The sequence below is a fragment of the Calonectris borealis genome, chromosome Z (genome assembly GCF_964195595.1).
Source record: "Calonectris borealis chromosome Z, bCalBor7.hap1.2, whole genome shotgun sequence".
Classification (NCBI taxonomy): Eukaryota; Metazoa; Chordata; class Aves; order Procellariiformes; family Procellariidae; genus Calonectris; species Calonectris borealis.
Genome location: NC_134352.1, coordinates 78,360,390 through 78,372,942, shown reverse-complemented (window position 1 = coordinate 78,372,942; position 12,553 = coordinate 78,360,390). Strand labels below are relative to the sequence as shown.

The following is a 12,553-nucleotide window of genomic DNA, read 5'->3' as shown; positions in this document are numbered from 1 at the left end:
TCAAGTGGGAAATTAGAAAAGAGGTGAGACTGTGGAAAAGCTTATCCCTACTGATATTAGGGAAGAACGGAGGAAAGGACAGTAAAAGACTGACTTAGTTTTGTGTTAGAATTTGATGTGTTTATGAACAGAATTTTACATTTTGATTGCTCATGGTAGCAGCAGGGAATTAGATTTAATGAGCAGGGTGTCCCTTCAAAATTTATACCGCTGCTGTCAGGATACACAGACAAATAGACTCTTTTGTATAGCTTAGCATCACCAGTGGGCCAGTCCTGGGACTCTTTACATGCTTGAGTATACTCGCTGAATGTCCAGGGACTTCTCACATATGCAAGGGATTTGAGATGACAGACACCTTTCCCAAGCTGAAATCGCATCCACCCGGGCCCCTTCTTTCCCAGGAAGGAAAGGTCAAGTGCACAAGCCAGGCAAGATCCATGAGTGCAGGTAAATACCCATCTGGATGATCAGGGCACTGGTACCTTAGGGCACACTCTGTGTGATGGCACAGTCTAGCAGGTGAATGTAGTCCTATCAAACATCATTTTTACTGTGTGACTGCCCAAAGCTTTAAGAGGATCTCCTGCTGTCTCTTTCACGTGCAGATTTGCATATGAAACAGTACTTATAAGATACAAATACTCAAAAAAAAACCCCAGTGCTGTCTCTCTGGTTTTGGCAATTAAGGCTTTGTTGTTCCAAGCATCCTGTTTTGTTCCTCTTGCTGTCCTCAAACCTGCCGAGGAGTGAGTTCCCCTTTTATCCCTCCCCGCTTCATTTAAAACCACAGGCACCGTGAGGTTGAGCACTACATGCTCAGCTTCCCCAAGTACAAACCAAAGGATCTGTTGTATTGGAACGGTTTTGTTTTGCTATTAATAAGATCAACCGTTTCTTCAAATTCAAAACCAAACTGTTTTGCGGGGAGAAAGTTTTGGATTTGAAGCCATAGGCTTCTGCACATGAACCTGAACTGAACTTAAGCCCCATCTACGTTCATCTATATACACGAGATGAGTGGAAAGATGAATCGATAGAGGGATGGATTATAATGTGTTTTATATGATATATAGAAAATACTCTCAGAGTCCGGGGATGGCCGGTAGCAATCATTCTCAGGGGTAGGCACCAGAGCATTGACGGATTTGTAAAGGTCAGACCCTTCAAGACTTTTTTTCATATCTCATACATTCCCATTTCAGGTCTTCTCATCTATTTGTGTACATGTCTATGACACACATCTCGTCAGGCAGGGAAGAGGGTGGTAGGGAGGAATTAAGAGTCCACTACCCAGATAAGGTCGGGATAGAGACATTTCAGATGCAATGCATTACTAGGGAGTGCTGCCCACACGGCAAGCCAATGTGATTTTTTTCACCAAACATTCTAAAACATTTCCTCTCCCTACTCTTTCATTAATCCAACATTGTATCAATTTGCACTGCCCACACAAAAGTATGCTTAATGTGTAATCACACGGCAATTCATGCAACCACAGCACTTACCTCTATTCCCATGGGGACAGGTTTTTGCTCTGTGCCTTATAGCTACAATACACAAATACAGAAGGCTGGCTGTAGCTAACCTACGTTGAAGCAGCTTTCCTGATTCTGTAACATTCACAGAAATTTCCCTGAGCTGAGGACCTGGGCCCTGCCTTTGTTTTTTTTCTTCAGAGAGAGGAGATTGCTTTGGATTCACTCTTACGGCTATCTAGTTTAGATCACTGTAATTCAATTATGTCACTCAGAATCGTGTACAGAGTGATTTACTTGAACTTTGCAATTACACACACACAATTCAATTGTAGGTGATTTTCTTGGCCTTTCCAACTTTGACACTAATATACTTTGCATTTCCTTAGGGCCTTCAATCACAGCAGATTTTGCTCAATGCTTTAAAAGTTATGACCCACTCTTACAAACACATTCCTGCCAGTACCTTTACTCACATAAATAGCTTTGTCGACTTCAGAGGAATTACTATTGTAATTCTGTACGTGGCAGACTCCCAAAAAGTTGGCAGAAGTGGTAAAGTGAAATTCCTCTTAGTGTTTTGGGGCAGATTTTGAACAGAAAAATATTTCCCACTGAAGAAAGAAGGAGTAACCATATTTTCGGGAAATTTCAGGGCAGTTATTAATTATTCACACCTCCAATTAACATCTGAGCTATGTCATGAGATCGCCAAGAACTACATGGCATCTTTAGGAAGCAAGTTATTCGGGGATGGGATTGTCTTCTATGAGGCTAGCCAGCATCTACAGAGATACAGTAGTGCCCAATAAGCATTTGCTAAGACCTGCCATCCTACATCAGCATCCTATCCTTTGTGACTAGGTCACAGCAATGTTTCATCATCGATTTAGAGGGCTGATGCCTCAACAATACCAAACATAACAGAACATGACTGAGCAAGAAGAGATTGTTATTTGTTATTATGTCTGTTCACGTAATTCAGGCATAGAAATGACTGGACGTTTGTCTGTTTGTTTAACACCAGCATTTAGATACATTTTTTTCATCAGCCACCTTCATGGTGCATTAGGCTATCTTTATCTTCATTGTACAGAAGAGAACGCTGAGAAAGAAGCAGATGAGAAAGCTGAGAAAGAGACAGATGTAATGATATCTCCAAATTCATCCAGAAGGCCAGTGCAGAGCTGGAAACAGGCTTTGTCAGAGCTTAACACCTCTACTTTCTACACTGTACCAGACTGGCTCTTTGAGAACTTCAGGAAATATGGACAATAGAATACCTTTCCTCACAGTTTTTGATACAAAGCCTTAATCAAACCCCCCAGTCTGTTCTCAGGGAGTATTCAAATTTCTTAAGCCCTCTAAGGTGGGTTGGAAAGACTATTATTAGATAGATGGTCACTGTGATCATCTTCCATGGTCTTATAGATCATACAAGCTTTAGAATCACTTTTTGTCTCATGAAGTGATTTCTTCCTTAAGCACAACCAGCAGATTATCTCCAACACAGCTCTCTTCTGCCTTGGACATGATCTTCCTAACCATTAGAGGCATTTCAGTGATCTTCAGTAGTCTCCTCCTCTTCTCACTTTTTCTTCCTCTCTCAGATCACATTTGAAGCTATTGAGGGTGTCTCCATCCTTTTTTATTTTTTCACCTTTCTTCTTCTTTTCTTCTCTGCATTTGTCGATTCTCAAGCTTGGTAGAGCCTTAGCCCTGGCTAGAAACACCAGGTATATTAATGACTAACGAAAAAGTGAGTGAGACAAGAAAGGAAAGGGAACAGTGAGAGGAAGAAAGATGGAGACAGTGAGAAATCAGCTGTCTCTGCTTCCTACTCTTCTTTCCCAGGTGATCCTTCTACCTGCTCTAAATTAATATCAAAGCCAGAGGGAGCAGAAAAAGGTTGGTGGGGGAGAAAATGACAACCTTAGGAAAAAAAAAATCATGATGCAGAAAAGCGTCTGTCCCCTGTCTAATTCCTGCAGTGGCCTGTAGCTGATGGTGCTGAGAAAAATACAGCAGCAAGCTCTGACATTTCATTTCTGCGGAGAATTGAAAAAGGGCTTGCTGTAATTCATCGCTTCTTGTAACTCAAACCCTTTTTGCCAGGAGTACCTGCGCTGTCTTTTAACAGTGGCACCACGGTGGCTGTAATTGGACATGAAAAATGATGCCGTGTTTCTGCTTGCAGGGAGGATTGGGGTGGGGGCAGGTGGGGCAAGTGGCAAGCTGGTGTGAGAGGATGACATCTGGCATTATTTGAATGGGTTGGTTTTAGGCAAAAGGAAGGAAAAGACAAAATGAAGACTATGAAGTGTAACAAGTAAGATCATCTTGTCCAAAGTGTGCAAAGGTGATAGCAAAGGTGGTTTTCAGCAGAGATGAACGCGCGAAGGATCAAATGAAAAGAAGTGTGATGCATCTGAAGTTCTAACTCCTCCATCAACCCAAGTGCTTAAAACACTGTAAAACAGGACAATATGATTTATAATAATTTTATGACTATTACGAATTCTGGTACCATAATGTCAGGAATCTTCATAGTTTATACAGAAAATAAAAATTTTTAGTCAGGTCCTAAAGGACAGGAGGGAAGTTAAAGAGGAGATAAACTCTGGGTTAACTAATGGTAAACAGTATACTTCTTTCACTGTGGCAGCCCAACAGGGATAATATAGAATAAGGAACCATGATCACCTTTCAAAGGAGAGCAGAGAGAGCATCTATGGGCAGAGAAAAGAAGGACCATTGCAAGGGACAGAAGTGTAGCACATCCTAGAGGAGAGCCTAACAGAGTTCATTCAGTCCGTCTGTCAGTTCAAATGCTGGATCAGCCTACCTAGGTCTTTTCCCATGTTGCCAAATCTCTTTTGAAGACTTGTAGAGATAGGTGTCAATAAAACCTCACAGCCACCTCTGTAGTTCCTATAATCCCATGTGGATACCCACGGTATTAATCAGATTTGCTGACTGGCAAATCTTCTTTCTCCTAGTGCACCCTCAGGGTCCACCAAGACAGGACAGATAGTAAAGATGTCCGTATCAATATTCCCCTAACCACTATTCAGAAGACTGCAGTTTGGAGTATAAACTTTGGTTTCTTTGCATTAAACCCATGACAATTCCCATCTGAAGAATAAACAGAGAGCTTGAACCTCTGAATTCTCTTCTCGCCAGGAAGGCATTTCCCCAGACAGGGGAAGGTACATCTTTCTGCCATTTTATTTTCCCAGTTAGCCCTTTTCTGCTCCCCACGCCAGCTCCCTGCTCCAGAGTGCCTGTGTAAAAAAAAAAAAAAAATAAAAAAAGGTTCCATAGATGGAGAGAGAAAACTTAATTATTTTCCTCTCAGTGTTTCTCCCTATAATTGGTGTCTTTCATGTCAAGATGATCTCAATTTGTATTATGAGCTCCGTGCAGGCAGCACTTTCTCTTTGGTCTATAAAGAAATTGTCAAGTGTATAAATCATAGTGTACATTAAATTACACTAGCCTTTTACTTATTAATTTCCCCAGTTTTTTCTTCCTCTGTTGGATGCTCATTCCCTCCCTTTCTTTTTCCCTTTCTTGGTGATTGTCTTCTTTTTCTCATGCCCCATTCTCAAAAAAAAAAAAAAAACCAAAAAAAAAAACCAAACAAATATTAGTCACCTCTCATTTTTGCTGAAGGCTCTGATGATGTCCTCTGCCTTTTGCAAACTGACCACATCCAACTCAACAACAAGTAGGAAGAGCTCTGTATAGTTTTTCTAGAGGCTGGATCCAAAGCTTACTTGAGTTCAGTGGGGATTTTCATGGCATTTAGCAGGCTTTAGATCAGTACCTACGTTGGTTGATTTATGGAGTGTTCTGCATTGCAAGACTGTGTCCATTTTGGACTCCAGACATTGCCTCTCTGGGCTGTATGCAGCACATCTCCTATAAATTCCTGGCTACTGTGACTATTTCTTTTACTGACTGCTTGGGATACAGGTTCTAACTGTCTTGGAGTGAGCACCAGGGACCTCTGACCACCCTCCTCTGACCATTGGAGTTAGATTAGCCATTGTGTCCACATTAGGAACCCATATTATATAGCATGAGTGCAACTGTCAAAAGTTAACAGCTCTCAAGTCAGACTTTGGTACCTGGATGGTGTCAACACCAACCTGCTGTAAACGCAAACCGATCGCAGTGGTTGAGCGGCTGGGGGAAGTTAAAGCACAGTAACTGGGTAGTTTGGCTTCATTCTCCTGCGCCTGAGAACCGCGATGGGGTTCATTTCGCCTAACTCTAACTGCATAGACTATCTTTACGATCAGTGGAGAGGAACAGGCTCTGCAGGAGACCATTCATCCTTTTCATCTCAGACACCAATCTTAAGAGTGGCTTAAAATCACACTTTTTAGACATTTGGAATTACATGACACAAATTACCCCCCTCACCTGTGTGATGTCAGATCTTTAAATGTCTGTAACAGCTAGCTGCTCACATGTGGTTACAGGAGCCCTATGGCAGGATGTCCATCCTGCTGCCGCTAAATACATTGCCTTGAGCCCTGCTAATATCTTGCGATACTTGTGTCAGCGACAGGTCTTTACAGTTGCAGAAGTAGGGGCTGATACAAGCTTTCTCCAGTACCAAATTCTTTGTTGGTTTTCGCACTTCAACTGTCTGGAGTTTGTTGGATGATACAGGCATACAGGAGAGCAGAAACTGCTCCGGAGCATCTGGAGCCATTGATCCTTCTCTTCCTGAGTGCGAGTCTAACTGTAGTCAGTTTATGGCTAAGTACATTTTCCTCTTGAGACAACAATGCAGCAGGATCTGCTAGGCTCTCCATCATCTTAACCTACTTGTCAGCCAGCTTGATAACTTTTTATTACTAAATATGTGTGCAGAGCAATTAGAATAAATCTAAATGATTATGAACTACTTTCAAAAAAAAGGGAAATTAGGAGAAAAAAAAAAAAAAGAAAACTAACAGCCTTGCTACCCAACTGTGATTAGCCACAAATAAGGGAGGAACAGTATCACCTGAAAGCACCCTGTGACACTCATCAACCGATTTGTGGTCTGACTTTATTGGGAAGCGATATGTTGGGAGATTCCCATTGTCTTCTGACTTCCTGCTCCTTGTGATGCTTGTTTGAACTTGCATTTTCTTTGTTTGCCGAATCTGAAGGATAATTTCATTCCACTCAGGGGTGGTCACACACAGAAAGATATTTTGAATAGTCCCTGAGCATAGTGCCTGGATTGCTTTAAGTGACATGGAGGAAGAGGCAGGGAAGGGCTTTCAGATGACAATCTCAGCTGGTTCTGATCCAATCTGCATCTCCAGCTATTAACAGGAGGGGTATATCCTCACCCCCATTCATCAGACACCCACATCATGTTAGGCACTACCAGTGAAGATGATCGTGGACATCTGTTGCCCTCTCTCCTGGGAGTGAGCAGCTCTGGGGATAGCGATGGTCCCCAATGCTTTTGTTGAGAGAGAGAGGGATAAGTTGGAGAACAGAAATCCTATTCACAGCCTGCCAGCAGAGTTTTTATACTTGCTTATGTTCTGATGTGAGAAAGGAAAAAGATGCTTGAAAAAGCAACAGGGGGAGACATTCTGACTCCCACTCTTCCCTCTCCCCCCAAAAAACCCTCAATAGCCAGCACTCCTGCAGCATGTGGACAAACCAGATCCAAATCCCATTCCTCAAGTATGAAATGGAGTCTGCTGTGTTACAAGTGACTATCCTACTGAGCTAACAGTGGAGGTGGAATTCACTTTTCCATTTTCTTTTCATCATGCCAATCTCAAGAAATTTTTGCAATTAAAGTTTCACTGATCCCAATGTTCTGACAAAGCATTTCTGCTCTGACACAGTAGTGTTTCCAGAGGAAACTATTAGAAATTTAAAAAGTTATGTTTAAAATTTCATGGCCTGTGTGAAATGAGTCAGATTTCTCTCCCAGTGTGATTCAACAGAGCCCCTGTCAGGTAAATGGGGTGACACTGATTTACCTTGGACCAAGAAACAACCCGAACTCTGCAATTACTTCTTTGCTTACTAATTACTTTTTCCCCCCTCGTGGAGTAAATTCTGGTGCTAACTATGATGCATGGTAAAAAAACAAAGCAAGCCTCTATATGAATGTTTGATTCCACCATTAATTATGTGTCTCTCTTTGCTCTGTCTTACAGATGAACAGACCAATCCAGGTGAAACCAGCGGACAGCGAAAGCCGAGGAGGTAGTTGACTGCATTGCTTTCAGCCACAGTGCTAAGTATAATTGTTGTCTCTGGCTTCTCTCAGGCAATGTGTTGATCAATTAGTAACGTAATCACTGCCAAAGAAATTCCCTCTGCAGCAAAGATTCTCTTTATTAAATCTCCTTTACTTCGTCTCGCTTTCCTCATATTCAATTATTATTTGATTTTAAAAGGCAGGCAGGTGCCAGCGATTGCCTGGGAAACAAATAACTGCCTCGTTAAGAAGTGAAGCATCAGGCGCTTACTTAACAAAGTTTAACAGCAGTGACGGCAATGTAGGTTTTCCAGACTTATGTTGGGTTGAGCTGCAGAGGTGTTTAATTTTGTTGGGATAAAGCAGATATTTTATGGTTTCTCTGACCATGTTGTTTCTGCTTGGATTGAAGAAACTCTGGTTTTGGAAAAAAGCAAATTCTTAGGTAGCGGAGTTTTCTGCACCTGTATCAGCTTATCTGGATAAACCTGTTGTAGAAACTGAAGACTTCTCTCAGTCCCAGGGAGTTATTCAGGATTTGCACAGGTGTAGGTGAAATCAGGAGCTGGTCTTTTGCTTTTCCATCCTGCACAGTGGATTTGGAAGGCTTTGCTAAGTGACTGTTCAATAGATCACCAGTGATAAGGTGTTTCCTGTAAAAGGTTTTCTACCAGAACTGATGTGCTGATACTTCATCGTACTCTTCTAATAGGGGCCTGTTTGTCAGATCAAACACAGAGCTCACTGCGAAAGTGTGAGATGGTCTGTTAGGCTCGATAAATTACCATTCTGCTTTTTTTCTTATATCTGTGCATTTATATATATACACATATATATATAATACCATGGTGCTTCCTTCCTCTCTATCCTTATCTCTTTGTGGGAAAAAAAGGACAGGCTTTTGCCCATATATGCAGTAAAAACACTAGTGCTTATGTATCATATAAATGTGGGAGTAGATTTTGTCATTTAGTAATGATGTGGCTCAGATGTGTGAAAACTCTTTAATTTCCACCATGGATGTAAACTCTTCTTCATTTATGGGACGACTATCTTTGTGCTGGCATTAGTGGAAATCCCCAGCAACAACTACTTAAAAGGAGTAAAATGCCTCGCAGACAAAAGGCACTGAAATTGTGTTCTTTTTTCAGTTGAAAGCTTTGGATTCCAGATTCTTTGACTGCGTCAGTGTGAGGCTGAAACTCTCCAGTGACTCAAGTCATTGGAAGACTTTGTACGTAGCTTGTAGTTAAAGGGCTGGTGTTACGGAGTGGTGAAACCAGCAGGTCGACAGAGGCTCTGTAAGGAAGGGCTGTGGTGCGGTGTAATTGCAGAGCAGGAGAAGAGCTGAGTGCTGGAAAAACGCCAGAAAGCTCAGGGATAAATATTGCACCTTTAGAGTCCCCCGTAAAGTAAATTCGGGGGAATTTGACCAACACTGGGCAGAAATCATTTGATGGGCTCTGCGATGACAAGTTCTGCTATCAAGGGCCACGGCACGTTTCTAACCTACAACAAAGGCATGTCACATCATACAGCATCGTCCGGTGGTTTTTAACAGAACCCAGTCAATTTACCCCTTTTCCCTTCCCTTCTGGCTCCGTGTCTGAGTAGGAGTGGGTAAGCCGTGGGCAGTTGTCAACGCCGATCTCCTAGGGGAAAAGGGAAAGGCTCAGCTGCCTGGGCAAACGGGGGGACATTATGCACATTCCAGTGGAGTTCGTGCCGACAGCAAGAGTGAAGGAAGGGCCTTTTGTCTATTTAATTAGACATACCAAAAAATAATAATTAGGCTGGCCAATTTGCTTAGTGTGCCTACAGGGTATGTAGCTCCCAATCACTCTTTTTTTTTTTTTTTTAATGCAAATCACTAATAGAGAACACACGCCTGGCTTTCTGGGAAAGGTTTTCAAACTCTTTTGCTAAGAACAGCTGCTTTCAGAAGGGGTGGTTTGAACTGCAAAGGGCTCCGGTGGCGGTTTGATTCCACATTATCCGACACACCAGTGGTTTCCTCCCCATTGTATTTCAGCTAATTATCTCCCCAACAGACACAAACCTCATCTTTTCTCACCCTCTCCGCTCCCATGTTGCTCCTATCGGTGGTGATCATAATGCAGGGGCCAAGCGGGTGCACTCATCATTGTCGTGAAAGACACGTTGTCCTAATTCCCCACTGACAAGCTGCTTCTGGGCTGGTGATGTTTCAGGATGGCATGACTCAAGGGCAACTATGGGAGAAAAGAACAATTGGCACTCAGGGGAGGCATTGTATGAAAACTTACGTTCTTTGCGAGCCCACCGCTTAAAGCAGGCATGGCAAACAGAATGCTAAAAAGGAAGCTGTGTATCTTAGGAGCACATCAAAAGACTTCATTAGGGCTGCAAGATAAAGGTCAACTTCAGCAACAAAGAAACTTAAGTTGTAGCTTATTATACCCCGTCTGTGTATCAGGATGGGATGTGAAGGAAGAAGGGGGCCTTGGAAGATGAAGCAGCTCTTCTGCACAACACAAATCTTCGGTCTGCCCAAAGCCCACTCTCGGAATACACCTCTGTCTTCTGGCTTATGGGGAGTTTTGGTGCCAGGACAAGATATTAAAGAAAGAACGCAGTGCTCTTTGAAACTGTAGTTTGCAAGGAGACTTTTACTGGAAATGGTGAGCTGTATTCTTGAGGAAGTGAGATTGAGTTTTATATAGGGACAAATACCTGTATTTTGTTAAACCACGAATCTTTGACTTTTCCAGTAAGTTCACCCACAATCCAAAGCTGGTGGGAGTTCAAAATTTACTCTCCCCCTCCAGCCAGATTCTGCTCAGCATTTTTTCCTGTTGTTCTGGAGTCTGGATTTTCTTGGTCTTTAACCCTTCTTGTGCCTTGATTCTCAGTTGAACTGAAAGTGGCTGTGTTAGCACTTAGTGTGTGTGAGCGAGAATTTAGACTATCAGACCATCTAGGTTTGGGGAAGAATTCAGAAGGTTGCTTGGCACAAATTATACTCAACCCAACAAAGTGGAAATCCTGAGCGCCCCTTATTAGTTCTGCTGGTTTTATTATTTTGTTTGTTAATCTCCATATTGGACTAGGAGCAAGACAAAAAGTGCAATCCTTTTCAATAAAAACTGGCATTATTTACATTTGCTTAATCTCACAGGAACTAGAAATGAATGTATTCTCAATACATTTCTCTAGGGAAACAGTCTAAATTAATGGGAAAATTTTGCATTTTGCGTTCCTGCCTGTTTGTGCATGTGAGTGTAGTTAAGCTACAAAATGTTATATAAGGGTATTCCTTCTACAAAATGCTTCATGAAGCTTCAAATACCTGATCGGAAGGTCAGAGTCCTTTGACATTTTATAGAGACTTTAGCAGTGATGGAATTGATAGCATGTGATAAAAAGGCAACAATTCTGTATTTCGTTCTGAAAAATCAGAGTGTAACTCTAGCTCTATTAAGGGTATCTTAAAAACTCTCATTGGCCTTTGTGTTGTCCAAATTTAGCTTGACTATACAGAAACTACTTCGCCATAGATTAGGTAGTCCAATATGTTTTTAGGGATGTAAGCTATAACTCCACATTAAATTCTGAACATGACAAATCCCAATTAAACTGATAGAATTTTCTATTATTTTCATCCTGTTGTTGATGATTTTTCTTGGTTCCTTGTCTCATATTCAACTCTAAAAATAGTCTGTAAATATCAGTGACTTAAAATTTTGCAAACTTAGGAAAAGATTTCAAGTCTGTTTTGTGGTTTGGGGCAAAAGTTTGGAGCCATTTTTTATTTTATCCACAATATCTCTAGCTCTCACTGGACAGCTCTTGCTGCAGCTGGCAGGGTTAAACGATGATAAACACAGCCCCGCAGTCCTACTAGGTTGTACAGGAAGTAACATTTTTTAAAAGGAAAGGACTCTCCTGCTACTCTAGTTGCACTCCGTTAGTGATGGTTAGATGTTCCACTGCTCCCATATTCCTCTCAAAGGACAGAGGAAGATCCGTAAAGGAAGGCATGCAAAGATGCACGTAGTCTACTACCCAGGCCCAGTGTTGTCTCTACCAAGAAACACTTCACGGTGGTTTTGGGGTCCTCCTGCATTTTATGGAACAGATACCGAAGGTTCCTGGACTAAAGAAAATAAAAAGACAAAGTCCAAAGTGGTTTAACATTGAAAAGGTGCAATGTCCTGCAGAGAGGGTGTTGCGAGATTTACGGGAGAGTCTGCAATTCATCACATTGCAGTGTTTTCTGCATGCAAGACTTCACAAATCTACTAAAGCGTCTGTTTGTGTTTGTGCTTTCAAGCAAATTTGTTTGTGTATGTTTAGGGGAGGCATGTGCAATGTGTCTTTTTTTGTCTGCTGTTTGGGGGACGTGACAGCAGCAGCTGGAAGGTTTGGACTTCATATTTCAACTGACTTGCATCATTTCTCTACCCGTTACTCAATGTGCAGGCACTGAAATTATCTGCTTGGTTATGGTTTATTCCAGCTTCAGAGCAAAATGTCCAAGAACTCATTTACAGTAAACAGCAAAACAGTGGTGCCTTGCTCATGCACTATGATCTCTTTCTTTTTATTTCCTTCCATCAGCTCAGCAATGATGATGGGACCAGAATGGCTCCTCCATGGTTTCTAAGCCCTATTTTCATTTGAGACAAAAGACTGGATCTATTTCTTATTTCATCCAAGCCATTTTTAACTCTCACTAGCTCTCTGCTGCAGCAGAGGGTTTATCTGTGACAAACAGAGCCCCAGATCCCACTAACTATTTGACATTTAGCTGTTTTCCCTTTAACTGATCAGAATTCTGTGGCTTCTGCTGATGGCCAAAACC

At 41.9% G+C, this 12,553-nt stretch overlaps 1 protein-coding gene across 1 annotated transcript in view; it reads left to right on the top strand.

Moving 5' to 3' along the window:
- The window catches only part of LOC142075747 (CUGBP Elav-like family member 4), a 719,152-nt gene that overhangs the window by 397,903 nt on the left and 308,696 nt on the right, over window positions 1–12,553 (top strand). Inside the window, exon 3 of the mRNA XM_075137566.1 lies at window positions 7,667–7,715. Within this exon, the coding sequence (XP_074993667.1) occupies window positions 7,667–7,715 (49 nt within the window). The remainder of the gene's footprint in view (window positions 1–7,666; window positions 7,716–12,553) is intronic.